Source organism: Choristoneura fumiferana, chromosome 6, assembly GCF_025370935.1.
Source record: "Choristoneura fumiferana chromosome 6, NRCan_CFum_1, whole genome shotgun sequence".
Classification (NCBI taxonomy): Eukaryota; Metazoa; Arthropoda; class Insecta; order Lepidoptera; family Tortricidae; genus Choristoneura; species Choristoneura fumiferana.
The window spans coordinates 17,492,056-17,509,020 of record NC_133477.1 but is presented as its reverse complement, the minus strand read 5'-3'; the positions used below and the strand labels follow the sequence as shown (position 1 = coordinate 17,509,020).

General features: G+C 44.1%; 2 protein-coding genes across 2 annotated transcripts in view; both read right to left on the bottom strand.

Annotated features, from left to right (window-relative positions):
• The window catches only part of LOC141429216 (uncharacterized), a 66,540-nt gene extending 54,736 nt beyond the window's left edge, over positions 1–11,804 (bottom strand). Inside the window, exons 1-12 of the mRNA XM_074089490.1 lie at positions 11,604–11,804; positions 10,858–10,987; positions 10,063–10,226; positions 9,717–9,807; positions 8,542–8,705; positions 7,769–7,959; positions 6,301–6,435; positions 5,768–5,940; positions 4,606–5,126; positions 1,976–4,131; positions 1,081–1,232; positions 43–283 (exon numbers count right to left, since the gene is read on the bottom strand). Of these exons, the coding sequence (XP_073945591.1) occupies positions 43–283; positions 1,081–1,232; positions 1,976–4,131; positions 4,606–5,126; positions 5,768–5,940; positions 6,301–6,435; positions 7,769–7,959; positions 8,542–8,705; positions 9,717–9,807; positions 10,063–10,226; positions 10,858–10,987; positions 11,604–11,791 (4,306 nt within the window). The 5' untranslated portion in view covers positions 11,792–11,804. The remainder of the gene's footprint in view (positions 1–42; positions 284–1,080; positions 1,233–1,975; positions 4,132–4,605; positions 5,127–5,767; positions 5,941–6,300; positions 6,436–7,768; positions 7,960–8,541; positions 8,706–9,716; positions 9,808–10,062; positions 10,227–10,857; positions 10,988–11,603) is intronic.
• Positions 11,805–12,019: 215 nt separating this feature from the next.
• LOC141428736 (unconventional myosin-XV-like) overlaps positions 12,020–16,965 on the bottom strand; it is a gene marked incomplete in the record, with an annotated part of 88,221 nt that continues 83,275 nt past the window's right edge. The window contains 3 exon segments of the mRNA XM_074088749.1: positions 12,020–12,088; positions 13,808–14,017; positions 14,791–14,945. Coding sequence (XP_073944850.1) covers positions 12,020–12,088; positions 13,808–14,017; positions 14,791–14,945 — 434 coding nt within the window.

The following is a 16,965-nucleotide window of genomic DNA, read 5'->3' as shown; positions in this document are numbered from 1 at the left end:
AATCAAGAAGTAGTGAAACAGTTAACATTAAATAAAACTGACCTTTAACACCAATGGTGACAGCGCTATGCGAAACAGCCAGCACCGCGCTCTCGCCCGGCGGGACCCTCGCAGAGAACAGCCGCGCGAAGTAAAACGGCCAGCTTCGCGCTATCTCGACGAGTTGCCGCTTCGCTTGCCGCGCCGGCGCCGCGCCCGCCGAGCGAAGCCACGCCGCGCCGGCTCTTCGCTCGCTCGCGCCCACGCGAAGCGATGACGCCGTCGATGTCACGTCGCTAACTATCTGTAGGGGACAAGTAAAGTCGAGTGAGAATGGGTTCTGTTTAAATTATAACAGATAAATGTTTAATACAATACATCGGAATTTATTACTCAAAATTTAGACACGCGCCTTTGACACCCGTACATTTTCAACATCGACCATGTACAGAAACATTTGTCAACAAAAATTAAAAATATTGAACACATTTACGGATGTATTCAATCACAAAAAAGGTTGACTGGCAGAGATCCCTTCAGGGATAAGTCCACCTTTGTACTTAACACTTTATTTTTTTATAACCTTTTTTTGTAATTTTGTATTACGAGCGTATATACCTGCTGAGCTGGCAACGTTGCATTTTTGTTAGTTTTTCTCGATTATTCCATAAAAAATTAATGAAAATTAAAAATGTGGTCTGATAGAACTCTTCTTAATATATAAATTAATGTGTCTACTTCAATAATTATTCGTGATAGACTTTTATATTCTTTAAAAACGAATTAATGTTTATTAACGGTTTTTAAAGAAAGTAAAAGTCTATAACGAATAATTGCCTGAGTAGACACATTAACTTATATATTAAGAAGAGTTCTATCAGACCACATTTTTAATTTTCATTAAATTTCTATGGAATAATCGAGAAAAACTAACAAAAATGCAACGTTGCCAGCTCAGCAGGCATAATTTTTTTAATTTAGTAATCTAACCACTAGGCTATCAGGTCCTCAAAAGTGATCAATGATCGATGGCAATGAATTTCACGATATTTCTAGCATTATCTGAATCAGGCTCAATTCTTGATCCAATGAGTTGCTCACCTGTGCATAGAGCAGGTCCAAGATGGCGGGGTCGCTGTAGGTCTCCTGCGGCGCGAACACCTCCTTGCGCACGCGCAGCTTCCACGGCACGCGCGCGTACGTCAGGAACGAGCGGTCGGACGGCAGGAGCGCCGCCGGCGCAGGGACGTCGCCTGTCAAACACAAAACTCAGCTCAGCACAAAGGGATCATTCAAGTATTTCGTAAGCAGAATTTTAGTCATTTTTAGCAGCGAGTCAGAAAAACCCCACCCCATATGCTTACGTAAGCATTGGTACATTTTTAAATCTATTCAGGTTTGTATTGTATTGTTATTCATGTGAATTTTTTGCTTGAATTAAAACCTACATTTAGCAAAAAAAAAAATACGTATTGCTGACGTAAGCACCATCTAGCCCCCTCAGCCCCCATGTCATCAAAAATAAGCAAAGCAAAGACACCCCACCCCATTCGGTGCTTACGTAATACTTGAATGACCCCATATGTTCAGTATCTGGGTCAATCAACTTTTTAGTGTGTCTGGTTGCCATGGCAACGTCTCTCGGGTCACTTCACTTAAGTATAATTTTATGGGGTACAAATCCACTTAAAGTTAGGATTTGTGACAGTTTTAAGGCAATTCTTTCATGGCTCATCTCCTAAGCATGCTTTTAGTATAAATTGCAAACATTTTTCTAAGCAAGTGTGTCACTGATGACTACTGCCTGAGTTACCTACGGGACAGAATAATAACATTAAAAAGTTATTTGATCCAGCTGGTAATCGTAATCGTATAGGTACATTAAAATCCCTTTCAGTAAAAGAGGTTTTTCAAAACGTTTTAAAGCTTGTTTTTTGTTCTTCCAAGAGAGTGAATTCGCGAACTTAATCTAGTCAAATACAAAAGTTAAACTCACGTTCGATATGCTCCGTTCGGTCAGTAACGTGCGTCGACACCGAGTGCCTGCGCTCCGCTTCCATCTTCCGATCCCTTTCCTTCTGCGCCATGTGCGTCTTGAACGTCGCTCGCTTGGCCGTGTCGCTGTTGTCGTTGAAGCCCGCGTCCGACCGCGGACTATCCCGAGCCCGACCGACCAACATTTCTCGCGAGTTCTTGCGACCATCAAATCTCTCGAAATCGTCAGAATAAGGAGACCGCTTGCGCTCGAAATCGTCGATGCCGTTTTCTTCTTTGCGGGCTCTCGTCGGGTGTATCTCGTATATTTCCGACGCGTCTCGGCCGGAGAAGTTGTCGCGCATCTCGCGCATGTCGCGGCGGTCGTGCGCGTCCAAACCAGACTCAGAATCCCACTCGTCTCGGTTGTTTTGCCGGTCGTCGTTGTAGCTTCTACCGTCGGATTCATCGCCCCAGTCGTCCCGCACTCGGTGATCGCGGCGGTCCGCAGTCAAGAAGCGAGTGGCCAAATCATCACGTGACCCGGAGTCAGGGTCGTCTCTTCTCCTCGAATTCCAATTGGCGAGGAACGCGTGTCTGTCGTCCGCCTCCCTGTTCTGATGCACTCCAAAGGTATCTCTGTCGCGACGTAGTTGCGCAAAGGAAGAAGATTCCGGTATGGGAGGTGGAGGTGCCGGTCTGTCGGGAGGAGTAGGGGGAGACATCGGCGGCGGCGGCGCGGGCCCTGGTGGCGCGGGGGGCAGAGGCGGGGGCGGCGCGTCCCATCTGGCGCCACCTCCTAGTTGACGCTCTAACATTAACTTTCTGGTGTCTTCTAATTTGTTGATCGTACGCGGAGTTTCTGCCGCGGATGATGTGCTGCGGACGGAGTGGTTGGCCGTCACACGTTCTAACCTTTGTCTCATTTCAGAACTAAGTTTGAGCTTTCCGACGCTCCCAGGCGAAGGCCTCTGAGCACCGATCTCGAAGCTTCTGCGGGCGGTGCGCTGAGACGGCGGCTCGCGGTTCGGAGACACGGGGCCGTCCACCTCAAACTCTTCCCATTCTATGCTCGGGGACGCTTCCGACCGGGAACGCCCACGTGGCTCATGCTCGACTCCATTACTCTGTGACTGCGGAGTATGTCTTCTATGTATCTGTCGTAACTTGAACTTAGTAAAGTCTTGATTGATGTCCTGACCGTTGGCGTCTTTGGGCGGGGGCCACCGCCACTTTCCAATTCTCACGGTTTTCGCCCGGCCGTATGGGTCCATGAAGCCCCGTACTTCTGAGGGGTCGGTGGCGTGTAGCGGAGGGGGCATAGGCGGCGGGGGCGGGGGTGGAGCGCCCGTGGATGAACTCTCGTTGGACTCGCGTCTGGTCTTCGTGACAGACACTCTGGGGGGAGAGTGCACCTGGGCGTGTACGACGGTCGATGCCCGCACCGGGGACGTCGGCTCCGACTCCGAGGGTTCAGCGACCTGACCGGCCAGCAACGTCTGCAATGCTTGATTTTGAGCTAGAAGTTGCTGTTGAATCTGAAGGTTTTGCGCCATAGCGCTCTGTAAGAACGCACGCTGTAGATTCTGATGGTACACGTTCATATCGACTGTCCCCGACGGTGGTAAGTGCAGCCCTAACGCAGCCGCTAAAGCTTCGGGCGTTGCCGGCATCGATATATTCGGCATGCCGCCAAAACCTAGAGCTGATGTGTTGGCAGACGCCGCTCTCGGCGTCACGCCACCTCCCTTAATAGCCCCCGATAGTCCCTCTCCATCAGTCAGCCTCTTCAAGCTGTCGTTCATAAAAATGGGATCAAATAGATTGGTTATGTAATCATCTACGGAATCAACGCTGGATTCCTTTCTGCTCTTCTCTTTTTCCTCCTTCCCGCCTCCTTTGATCAAGCTGCGCATTTCAGCAGCGCTGTCGAAAGCTTCTAATTGTTCTTTGTAGTCGCAGCTCAGTATGTTGTCGATGAAAGCAGTGTAGCCGCCTCCTTTGATGCTGGCGGCGAGGGAGCGAGCGTCGGACAGCTCGTCGATGTTTGGGTCGAGCACTGGCGAGAACAGGTCGTCGAGGAACTGGTCCACGTCGGAGGCCTGGCTCGGCACGCGCACGCGCCGCACATGAGAGGCTAAACTCGGGGCTTCGGACGTGTCGGACATCGCTGACGATCTGGCGAAAAAACCGCAAATGTTGGTCAAACTGACACACATACTTTATAAACTTCAAGTAAATTGCTGTCCTTACTAATAACAATTTAAAAGCGAAATTAACTATCTGTCTGTCTGTCTGTTACCTCTTGAAAACCGCTGAACGGTTTTGATAAAATTTGATATGGAGATATTTGAGACACGAAGGACATAGGATAGGATAGTTTTCATCCCGGAAAATTCATCCGAGAAAAATGTGAAATCCAATCCCAGAAAAACCGAGTTCGGAGGTGGTGTTCAATTATGAGTCATTGTACTCGTATTGTATAGTATTTTATGGATAGGTTCACTGGATGCGATGTTGAAGTTTACCTTATGCAGCTTATATTAAAAATGTGACTGTTACGTTACTAGTTACAATATTTATAACCTGTTGGTTTCTATTACAAAACTTTTTCGATATCTGATAGACACTTTAAAAACGTGTTGTTAGTACCTGACTCCGCCGAACTCCGAGCTCTTCTCAATATAGGCGCGGCTGGACTGGCTGCCCGCCGGCGCGCGTTTGCCCGCGTACTGGCTCTTTATGTAGCGCGACGGCAGCACTCGAGACCCCGTCCCGTACTCCATCTCCATCGCACCCTTGCTGCTAGACACGCTCGGCGCACCACCTAACCTCTCCACCGAGTGATACCGATCATTCAATCTCGATTGCGACAACCCTAAGTCCGCCAACTTAGTCGGCTGCGGCGCAGGGTTGTCCCCAAGCAAATTATCCAACGATCTGCTTCGAATCTTCTCAGAATTCTGTTCGAAATATCTCTCGTTCAGCGCAGATTCTCGTGACAGCAGGTCGTGAGATATCTTCCTTGAGTAGTCGTTGGAGTGTTTGGTGAGCGTGTGTGATTCCTCGCGGTCCATTTTCCAGGTGTATTCGGACATGCCGTCGTCCATCGAGTCTTGGAGCAGGCGACCGATGCTAGGGGAGCGGGATTTAGGCGGCTCCGGTGGTGGGACCTACGGCAAAGAAATATTATAAAAACATAATAAACGAGTTCTTGAGCGGAGACCGCGTCTCGGCAAACGTAGTGTAGGATGCTGCGAAAAGCTGCTGGTAGAAGCTTGATGCGTCGAGCCGAGGACAGGACGCAATGGCGCTAATTGGGGGAACTCTATGTCCAGCAGTGGACTGCTGTAGGCTGATGATGATGATGAGGTCGAAGCCTCTTCCGCCATAGATTTAAATAGATAACTTTAATTAACTTCGGTTTGACCTGACAGAGAAACTAAACTAGCAGTTGCTCTGTCAGTCAGACCGAAGTGAATTGAAGTGAAAATTCCAAAATATTTAATCGTTAGTCTACAATACGAGACAACGATTAGGTACAGGACGACGGTTGTTATGATACACAGTTGTTCTTCATGCAATGTAAATGAACACCACGATGTAATATTTGGGAATTTTCATGGGGATTTAGTTAAGTCCAAAATTAGTGTTCACATCGCTCAAAGAACAGATAACCGTTGGTGGAGAAAAGTTCTCGAGTGGCGACCGCGAACCGGAAGACGAAGTCGTTCATTGTGGCGTTCTAAGAGGGAGGCCTTTGCTCAGCAGTGGAGGTCTTCTGGCTGATGATGATGATGAAAATGAGTGTTACCATTGGTCGCGACGCGGGTGAGCGGTCCTGGTCGACGGAGGCGCGCGGCGGCGGCGCGGGCGGCGTGTGTCCGCGGCCGGGCCCGCGCAGCGGCTCGGCGCGTGCGCTTGGTAACGCCGCCCACGTCTCGATCTCGCCCACGGCGTCTAGGGCGAACTCGCAGCCCGCCCATTCTGTGGAACCAGTCAAGGTATCAGACAAGGTATAACTACTACCAACCACGACCATGGCAATTGTGGGAAGTCCCCGTGTGTGGTAGTAGTTCATTATCGATCATGTTTCATTTTGCATTTTTCGCCACAACACCAAGTAATATAAAATGAGGAATTAATTCATTTACCCCAACTCTGAGTACATACATAGTATTGGTGAAAAGATAATATTATAGCGAAAAGAAGGTATCAAAAAAAAACTCTAGGTAGTGCTAGGATCGACTCTAGGTAATGGAAGTTCACGGTTCCAAGCTCAGGTGGTGACTCAATATGAAGAACAGTGTGAAAAGAGCACGCACGGAGTCCTGTTCGTGTGGGTACCTGTGAGCTGTCCGTTGTGTTCCATGGTGAGCGACCAGCCGGCGGCCCGGCGCGCCACGCCCGCCGCCGCCAGCGCCGCCGCCGCCGCGCGCTCGCACGACGTCCACGGATCCACGGACACGTGGTGCACTGAATCTGTACGAAGGAAACGTGTTAATGGTTAATACCTCGAATCTTTGGAGACGTGCAGTCGGGTTTTTTAGCCGGTGACAGTCCGGCACTTTCTATAGGCCGTCCCTTCCCAATCGCCTATAGTACCTAACACCCCCACAGTACCTAAGGCCGCTCGCTCACGGCGACTTTTTGTAGCGATGCAGTAGCGATGCTGTCGCGCGTTCGCATAGATACAGTCGCGATGCAGTCGCTAGCTGTGTACCCTCACCCACATAACCACGATTCAGTCGCGATGCAAACGCGCTATTGTCGCGCTTCACCCTCCCTCCGTTCTCTCCACGATGTCGTCCGAAACTGTCGCGCGTTTGCATCGATACAGTCGCGATGCTGTAGCGCGTCAGTAGCGCCATGGCAGCGTTTCTGTAGCGCGTTGCCGATGCGACTAACGCGCGTTAGTAGCGATGCTGTCGAGCATTTACAAATCGCGCGACAGCATCGCTACAAAAAGTCGCCGTGGGCGAGGGCCCTAAATAATGCATTTTTTCCGACTGTAATACGCCCCTACTTTAAAACCTCATGTAAAATTTAAGAGCTAAAAACAAGTAAGCAAGTCAAGGACATAGTGCCTTTAGCCCTTACGGCGATTCAACCGTACCCAGTCTCAGAATAAGACACACCCATCTCTTCTCGTGGCTATCGTGAAAAATAAAAGGATTCTCGAACGCAAACAGTCTTCGATACTCGGGGATTTTAGTCTCTAATCCCCCTTTCCACAGTATATGGTATGAATAACAATTACCTACATACATTTTAACACTCCTTATCTCTTAGTTTAGAATTTAAATCAATAAGCGACTATCGATTCATAGAGGTTGGTACACAGGCATGTTTATTGCTTACAGCCTTGTATGCAAAAACTTAAGAGAGCCAATGTGAGAGTAGGCCGCAGCACTCTGTATTGCCAGCTACGAATTCCGGATTCCAAAACTGCCATGTGAAAAAAAGGGGGAAACCATCACACTATCCTCCCAAGTAAATCGTCATGAAGGTTCGCTACCAACCCTCTACTGATGACCACAATTACTCTGCCAAGGGTGTAGCGACTTTTCAACACCCAAGACCATGACTAATACAATGCTAGAATAAAAAAACCCTTTGTTTGATTTTGAGGACGTTCGGAGGATGTTTGCGACTACTTATTCTAAGAACTACATGAAATACCACATTTTATGCAAATAAAAACTTTGACTTTGACTTTTATCCGCTGCTTCTATTTCCATGGCCGCTGTACGATCCTAGTCATCACGATAAGATAGTGATCTATTCTAAAATGGCATTAAGTGATATCACGTACCGTCATACAGCCGTAGCGGCAGCGCCGGACGCGCGTCGGTCCTGGCAGCACGCCACTCGAGCAGCGTGGGCGGGCAACGCCGCGGGACGCCGCTAGTGCGCGCGCTCGCCGCGCCGCCGCCGCCGAGCAGCCGCAACAGTAGCGCGCGCTCGCGCGGCGGCGCACGCTCCGACACGAATCGAACTAGGTATCTACGGGCGATTACATGCATTGAGCAGAGCTTGATACAGTATACAACTAGAATCTTAATGTCGCTCGCGACTTGTCGGATTTCTTCGTTTTACTAAAGATACAATTGATCTATTCCAACACTAAGCAAAGCTTGTGCTATGGGATTCCTGTCCAACAAATATTCATAATAATAAATAGGTAATTATTTTTAAATGAAGGGTTATTTTAATTAAAGAAATAAATAAAATATCATGGGACACTTGACACCAACTGACCTAGTCCCACACTACGCAAAGCTTGTGCTATGGGCACTAGGCAATTCCTATCCAACAAACAAACAAACTTACAAACTTCATCCCACTAATATTGCAAATGCAAAAGTTTGTTTGTTGGTTTGTCACCTCATCACTTCTAAACCGCTGAACCGATTTAGATGAAATTCAGTATACAGATAGTTTTGAGTTCCGGGGAAGGACATAGGATAGTTTGTATCCCGGAAAATTGCATAGTTCTCGCGGGATAGCGATAAACGAATTCTACGTGGACGGAGTCGCGGGCGACAGCTAGTTTATAGGATTAGTGGTAGGTATTGGTAGAATTACTTGTGCAACGACGGCGTGGGCTGGAAGGCAGCCAGGCAGTGCGCCATGAGCTGGCACACCCTTTCGGCCGCGTCCCCGCCCGCCTGGTTGCACAACTGTACTAGTATCTCATCGCGCAAGCCACGCGACGCCAGCCCGCGGGACGCTATGTAGTCGGCGAGGATCTAGGAACAAACGACAACCAATGAGAATGAGGGTTATCGCGTATGAATTCACCATTAGAGGCGCTAGTGTAGCGTGAGGTCTCCGAAATGTCAAATCTCATAGTTTGTGGGTGAGCTACGCGGGTTTATTTAAAATTAGAATAATTTTGTGAATATTTTGCAATGTCTGAAATTAATTATGGCAAATATGCGTTCCGGGGCAATTAATGTCTGTGTTTTGAGACAGTTTTGTCTTTCGGAAACCTTTGTCCTCCTTTTTTTCCGAACAAAACGGGGACTATGGAACACTGTGGCATGCTCGATATTTTTATGGTACGGCTTTAAGGTGTATTAAATATGATTTTAATCTAAACTTTGTTTTCACGCCCGTAATAACAGACTTTGAAAGCCATACTTAAAAACCTCACGCAACAGTGCGCCATCTAGTGAGACAAAAAACGATAGCCCTCATTGCGCTAAGCTTCAGCTAGCAAGTCCTATAAAAGTATTAATCAAGACCAGTTAAGAGGGCCAACCCTTGCCCCTTGGCCCCTTAAATTCGCAAAATTCTAACCTGATTTTAGCTTTTTCATTAATTTCACGAAACATGGTTTTTACCCTTTTAGGGATAATCCTCAGGTTTGGAACCACTGCACTAATGGGTCCATAACTGTGTTAGGTTCAATTCGACACTGATGTCTTCTTTTTTTTTATTCGACTGGATGGAAAACGAGCAAGTGGGTCTCCTGATGGTAAGAGATCACCACCGCCCATAGACACCTGCAACATCAGGGGGATTGCAGATGCGTTGCCAACCTAGAGGCCTAAGATGGGATACCTCAAGTGCCAGTAATTTCACCGGCTGTCTTACTCTCCACGCCGAAACACAACAGTGCAAGCACTGCTGCTTCTCGGCAGGATTAGCGAGCAAGATGGTGGTAGCAATCCGCGCGGACCTTGCACAAAGTCTTCAATGTTTGACTGACAAATTTGCTAAGTAAAAAAAAAACTAGGAAAAACAAAAACCCTCACTTTTTGCCTAGCTTCATTGCCGGCTGCTGACTCATCGCACCATCTTAGAATCAGTTTAAAAGTTGCCACGGCATCGTTAAAGTCTTGGTCCCTGAAAACAAAATAATTCGAATTTTAAAATTATTGGAGAGCACAGTCACTAATTTAATATTTTGGTTAGAATTGTACAATTCTCTGAATATTTACTAGATATTTATTCATTCAAATCTACGACTCTTACAAACAATTGCCCATCAAGTTCTGACCAATCCCTGAATACGATTCGCAAAGCATCAGATCAACTGACCAATCGCAATGTCACCTTGTTCCATTCCAAATACATATTTCTGACCAATCAGATTCGTACCTGACAGCAGCCTTGGCGAGGAATGGCCGGGAGATTGGATGCTTGCGCGGGCTCAGTTGACCGCCGTCCGCGAAGTAGACTGAACTGAACTTGGAGAAAGCGAACTGTTCCAAGTCCCTCGGAAGCTGTACGCGCTCGTCTTCTGCGTATACGTCTCCTGATACCTGATTAATAAATGACAGTTTGATTTTAATGAAAACAAATTGAATATGACGACAATTTAAACAAAACGGTCTTCTAAGTGGTTACACTTTTGACTACAGATACATGCAAGTTGCGGAAAGTTTCCAAAAACTTGGAATCCGAAATTTCTAGAATTTTTCACAAGAAATAGGTACCTACAGGATATTTAAATTTAAGAAATGGGAAGTTACAGTGTTAAAGAATTGTCAGATGTTCCCGAAATTTTCCTTTATGAAAAATTCCGCAATTTAGGAAAGTTTCCTTTGGCACATCAGTACTTACTTACTCTTAACAGAGTTAAGAGACTTAAAAGTCTGGCATCAAACCCAGTCGAATTGAAGAAAAAAAAAACAAAGACACAAAGCTTTCTATCAGTTTTAAAGATTACAACTGCGTTCGATTTTCGAACCAACTATGTTTTTTTTATCTATCCAGTTTATCTTGCCAGTAAAATTAACGGCAGGGATTCTTACATCAAACCTTTCTATGTGTTTCCGAGTTCCATACTAACTTATCTAAAAGAGCCACCCGGTATAGAACGGATTTTGATGCCCCTTGACAGAGAAATCACTTTACCCGCTTGGGTGTAGGTACCCTAATGCTGGCCCCTACCTTGGCGAGGTTCCGGTCTGCGTGCGGCGGCTGCCACTCGTCCAGTTTGGACAGGATGAAGGCCAGCTCGGCCGGCACCTCCAGGACTTGCAGGCTCTCCGCTTTCGCCTTCAGCTCGGCGGCTCGCCGTCTGGAATGGGATACCCGTGATATACTCGTATTTACGTATACACGCTATTGTAATTCCAAGACTAAAGACATTTCGACGATTCCTCTACGCATTATGCATTAAGCATGTAAGCATGTATCCATGTCGATAACAATATTACAGAACAAAATACTCGTATTAGAAGGGGATTTAACAAAAGTATTCTTTGAAAGATTTTTTTAAATCCGTCCGGAAGTTTTTGAATTTACTATCATCCAAAAATGCAAAAATGTTAATCTTGCCTCTTTATAATATTACTAAATATAAATAAATTTGATTCATTAACGTACGTCTTTGCTTTTAACAAACATTTATGTATGTTTATCCGTTGCCTAGAAGGTATCCATAATACAAGCTTTGCTTATTTTGGGATGGGCCTACACGTAAATTGGTATGAAGTATCCCGTGATATTTATTTATTTATAATCAACTTAAAATAAATATATAAATAAATCAATATAAATAAGTCAATACCTAGTCCCCAAACTAAGCAAAGCTTGTTATATGGATACTAACTAGGCAACGGATAAACATACTTACTAAATTAATGAATAGATGAAATTATTATTGTTGTTATAGTTGACGAACCTGTACTGACTTGGCCTGCAGTTGCTGCTGCTCCAACCGGCGCCGCTGCTGTTCGCGCAGGCGCAGCGCGCGCGCCCTCGCCCGGCGGCCGCGCACCAGCGCCTGCGCGCACACGACGCCGCGCCGCGCGCGAACGAAGCGCCGCCGCGCGCGCCGCCCGCGCCACCACGCCTGCACCTTCACCGCCGACGAACGCATCTGGCTGTAGCGCTTTCTGCGTTGCAAAAGGGGCGAGTTAGTTTCTAGTTCTACTATAGGCACCGCACATTACTTGAAAATTGGAAAGAACAAGTTTTTATTAAAATGTATGTGTGTATTTAAACCCTTCTTTACTAAAGAAAAGAAACAACATATACCTAATATCAAATTTCATCTTTAATACGTGCTTTTTTGTTGACTGTATTTCACATTGTCAACTAAACTAAATTATTCCGTATCACATTTCAAATTGATGTCATCAAATGAGAGAGTATGGGCACCTTTGAGGAGTTCCGTCTGCAGAAACAATCTTGTACCACGATGTCACTACCAGATTATTGCATTGGCACCAGATTTACATAATGTACCTATGCCAATGCAAAGAAATAGGGCCAGGAATTTAGCGTGCGACTTTGACAGATTGTAGAGAGAGAGTACCGATTTTATCGATATTAAGTATCGATTATTATCGATATTTCGCGAGATAGAATCAGAAATGATGATATCGCAGTAGAACTCATTTGTTTATTCAGTACTAATAGATCATAATGAGAAAACGAATAAGCATTATTAAATTAATCCGGTATCATAGACAATGATATCCATATAAAAAAAACTTGACCACGAAAATGACGACTACAAATTGTCATTTTCGTAACCTTTTAAATACTATCTAGAAATTATTTAATTAAAGTAAGATTAATAACTTCAAGTCACAAACCAAAACAGCTTTCAATACCTTCCCCCCGGGCATACTACGGTAGACCCGAACGAAATTATGTTACAACGAAACAACACAACAAAATGCTCCTCTAAATGACGAAGTTTTTTTTAATATTTAGATATATACACGTACATTCAGGGCAAAATAATTCTTGAACCTCTCGCCAGTTAACAAAATTGGCGTCGCACTGGTCATAATTCCTATAACCACACCTGGAGCAAATGTTGTTGACGGTCAACCAATCTTCATTTAAATCAATTAAATCAATAACGGCATAAACGATTACACTGTAAAAAGCAGAAAATTCTATAAAAAGTGTTCTGTATTTTTTCTACTTGTAGGGAAAATCATCTTTTTGCCCATAGCACCACGAAAATGATGACCACGAAATTGAAAAGTTCTTACTTTCGCGGCTCTGCAGTAAATATCCTATAGGTTTGAAGCAAATGAAATCAATATTGAATAACTTAACTGCAAATGACACAGCACCAGTAAAACATTATATTTATTTACCCAATACTCACCAAGTCGCAACCGTAACGAAAATGACGCTCGATCTTTGACGCAAATCTAACTTGAACCTTTATTACATTAATTATAGATAAATAATTATGGCTTGCGATAAACATTATACGTCATATTTACGCAGTCTTATTTTCAAAGTTGCTTATAGTTCAAAAAGGATTTACAGCAGTTTGACCTCTTTTTTTGTTAAAATATTACTTAATAAGTGTGGCTACGAAAATGATGGTGTATTTTGGAACAACGGGAAATGTAGAAAAAAATAGTCTAATCAGTGTCCTAATTTTTTATGTTTGCATGCATGGTATATCATATTATGAACATTCAATCCATGTTTTAAACAGCAAGTTTTCTATACCTTGTATTTTTTACAATACTACAAAGTAGTCAGGGATAATCCGAACCTGACCACGTAACTGACTTTGTGCAGAAATTTAAGTATTGTGGAAAAAAAAGATAAAATAGAATAAAATGTATTTACCACAAGTTTCAGTGATAATATCTTAAGCAACTTAAAAACAATAAACGATATATTTCTAATTTTATAACTGAAAATTTGAGTCTGAACACAATTGAACCTCTCGAAATATAACCCATTTAACAAAAGTATTCTTTGAAAGATTTTTTAAATCGGTCCGAAAGTTTTTGAATTTACTATCATCCAAAAATGCAAAAATATAAATCTTGCCTCTTTATAATGTTACTAACATACTTAATAAATTAATGAATAGATGAATTATTATTGTTGTTATAGTTGACGAAGCCTGTACTGACTTGGCCTGCAGTTGCTGCTGCTCCAACCGGCGCCGCTGCTGTTCGCGCAGGCGCAGCGCGCGCGCCCTCGCCCGGCGGCCGCGCACCAGCGCCTGCGCGCGCACGATTCGCGCGCCCGCGCGCGAACGAAGCGCCGCCGCGCGCGCCGCCCGCGCCACCACGCCTGCACCTTCACCGCCGACGAACGCATCTGGCTGTAGCGCTTTCTGCGTTGCAAAAGGGGCGAGTTAGTTTCTAGTTCCACTATAGGCACCGCACATTACTTGAAAATTTGGAAAGAACAAGTTTTTATTAAAAATGTATGTGTGTATTTAAACCCTTTCGTTACAAAAGAAAAGAAACAACATATACCTAATATCAAATTTCATCTTTAATACGTGCTTTTTTGTTGACTGTATTTCACATTGTCAACTAAACTAAATTATTCCGTATCACATTTCAAAATGATGTCATCAAATGGGAGAGTATGGGCACCTTTCAGGAGTTCCGTCCTGCGGAAACAATCTTGGCCGGACTACCATGATGTCACTACCAGATTATTGCATTGGCACCAGATTTACATAATGTACCTGCCAATGCAAAGTAGGGCCCGGAATTTAGCGTGCGGCTTTGACAGATTGTAGAGAGAGAGTACCGCTTTTTATCGATATTAAGTATCGATTATTATCGATATTTCTCTGCGAGATAGAATCAGAAATGATGATATCCGCAGTAGAACTAAGGTTATATAATAGGTACGTTTTGTGGTTTATTCAAATAACACAAAATGCATAAACACTACTTAGTCCATTCCTGCCATAATTTTCTAAGCTCCTAATCTTTTCCCTACTGTAAATTTCATGTGACATTAACAAATACATAACTGAAGAGTGACAGTTAGTGGAGTAGGCAGCCCTATCGCGCGATCGTGCACCGAGCCGGCGTAGGTAATTATATCAAGGACACTGCAGAGACACTATACTGTTCCTTTTTTCTATACTATGACAATAACATGCCTGGCTAGGAATCCCCTCGCATGCGCCTGCAGCGTGGTGGCGGCGGCGCGCAGTTTGTCTGCGCGGGCGCGCTCCAACGCACGGTGCAACGCTTCGCGCAGGAACACGCGCGCCGCGCCCAACTGGTAATCTGCGCCAGCTGGAAGTAGACAGTCGCGTCAAACTTAGGAAATGTAGAGGATAAAATGCAAGTGTGTACTAAACTCTATATTTTAAAATGTGTCGCTGCCTTTAAGAGAAAAGGGGCGTTTACTTGTCAGACATGTTAGACGACATGAGCAAAACAATGTCCCACTTTTAAACGTAAGGCTTGCGCGTGTTAAGTGGATGGCGCTAGTAGGCATCTTGTCGACTTACTCAGGGAGAGGGTATCATCTCTTGATATCGAGATCGTTATCTGTAGCGAGGCAAAACAAAAAAAAGAGATGCCATGACATGGGCCCGAAGGTCTTTATTGTCTAACTTCGAATCACACTCGCTTTAACCACTTCTTTGCGTCAAATGATATAGGATGAGGGTAGAAAGAGATGGTGAATTCGATCGCAAGCGCTTGTGCGCCCTTGATCTAAATCCTGTACAGTTCAGGGCATAAATACCTTTACAGCCGTAGTGTCAAATATCTAGTGTTGTATCTAATGTCTTGGTAATGCACTTTTATTTTTATGACCTTGCTTACCTACAGGATAGACCAAATTATTTTCACTCGTCAGTGTGTATTAAAAGCAACAAAACAAAACATCTAGAACAATTGTCTCCAAACTACTACCAACTACTATTTGTTTACATACATTAATATTCAAATTATATACAGTCGATATTACAAATATAAACTAGGCTAATCAAATCGTAGTTTTCTAGAAACTAACACAAAAACACAAGTGCCACTTTATGACAAATTCACGAAGAATTCAGACAGACACTAGCAGAGCGGAACTGACGCTGTCGACTTCATTACTTCTAAGTGCACTTTTCTCACTTTTCTTTTCACATACCGGCCGGCGAAAAGCGGAAAATATTGCAAAATTTAACATTTAACAACAGTCCGCGATCGTTGGTTAGGTGCGACTGAGTCGGCGAGCCGATCAATTAGTAGAAAGTCGGTAAGCAGCTGGTTTCAGAACATGTTGTGTAGGATTGATGCGCCAATTAAACAAATATGATTGAATTGCAATGCGAGTTCACACTAAATCGCACACGACAAGCTGTATAAAGGTGTCAAGTGTCACATGATATTTATTTATTTATTTAAATAAAAGGCTGTATGTATGACTGATCATCACTGGAATACAGTTTTACCGACTCAGCAGTTTTTCGTTTTTTTTTTGTATTCCTGGTGTGGTGGTGGAAGAATCGATACCGGCAAGCAAAATGGGGGTCGAAATAATTATAAGAACAAGATTATCATACTTAACCACACACAAGACTTCATTATCCTTATTTTGTTTAAGTATTGGTGTTTATCTTTTAGTCACAGGGTCACAGGTAAATTATGACATGCCAGGTTTCGAGAGATTCATACATTTCAAGCTAGATAGATCAGTTTTATGCATTTATCACTCAAACCAAGACTAGTAGAAGAGTTTCGTAAAGACTATGGTTAATATAGTGCACCTAAAAAGTTTTGTTAAAAATTACATTTTTAATACAAGCTTTTTTACTGACTGTACTTTTTTGTTGACTGTACTTGCATTGTCATCCAAGCTACATTTCCGTACCAAATTTCAAGTCGATGCCATGAACCGTTGAGGAGTTCCGTTCTGCGGAGACGATCTTGGCCGGTCTACCAGGATTTCACTACCAGATTATTGTATTGTCACCAGATTTACATAAATATGCCAAATTTCAAATCAATCGGACGGACCACTGGAAGTGGGTCAAATTTAGCTTCCAAGATTTGACCCAAACAAACAAATAAATAAACAGGGCAAGTTAAAGAAAAGCTTGTAAAAATAAGACACCATGGGCTAGTAGCACTTCGCTGCATACCTTATACTACCTGCCATAACTCTCTTTCTAAAAAAGTGTAAAATAGACATTGTGTAGGTTTACTTCGTGTCTACGAGTTGTACTAAGGTAACATTGTATACTATTTACCAAAACAAGATCATGCTGATAGCAATACAATACACTCTAGACTCATCAGTGCCCCCGCTAGTGCT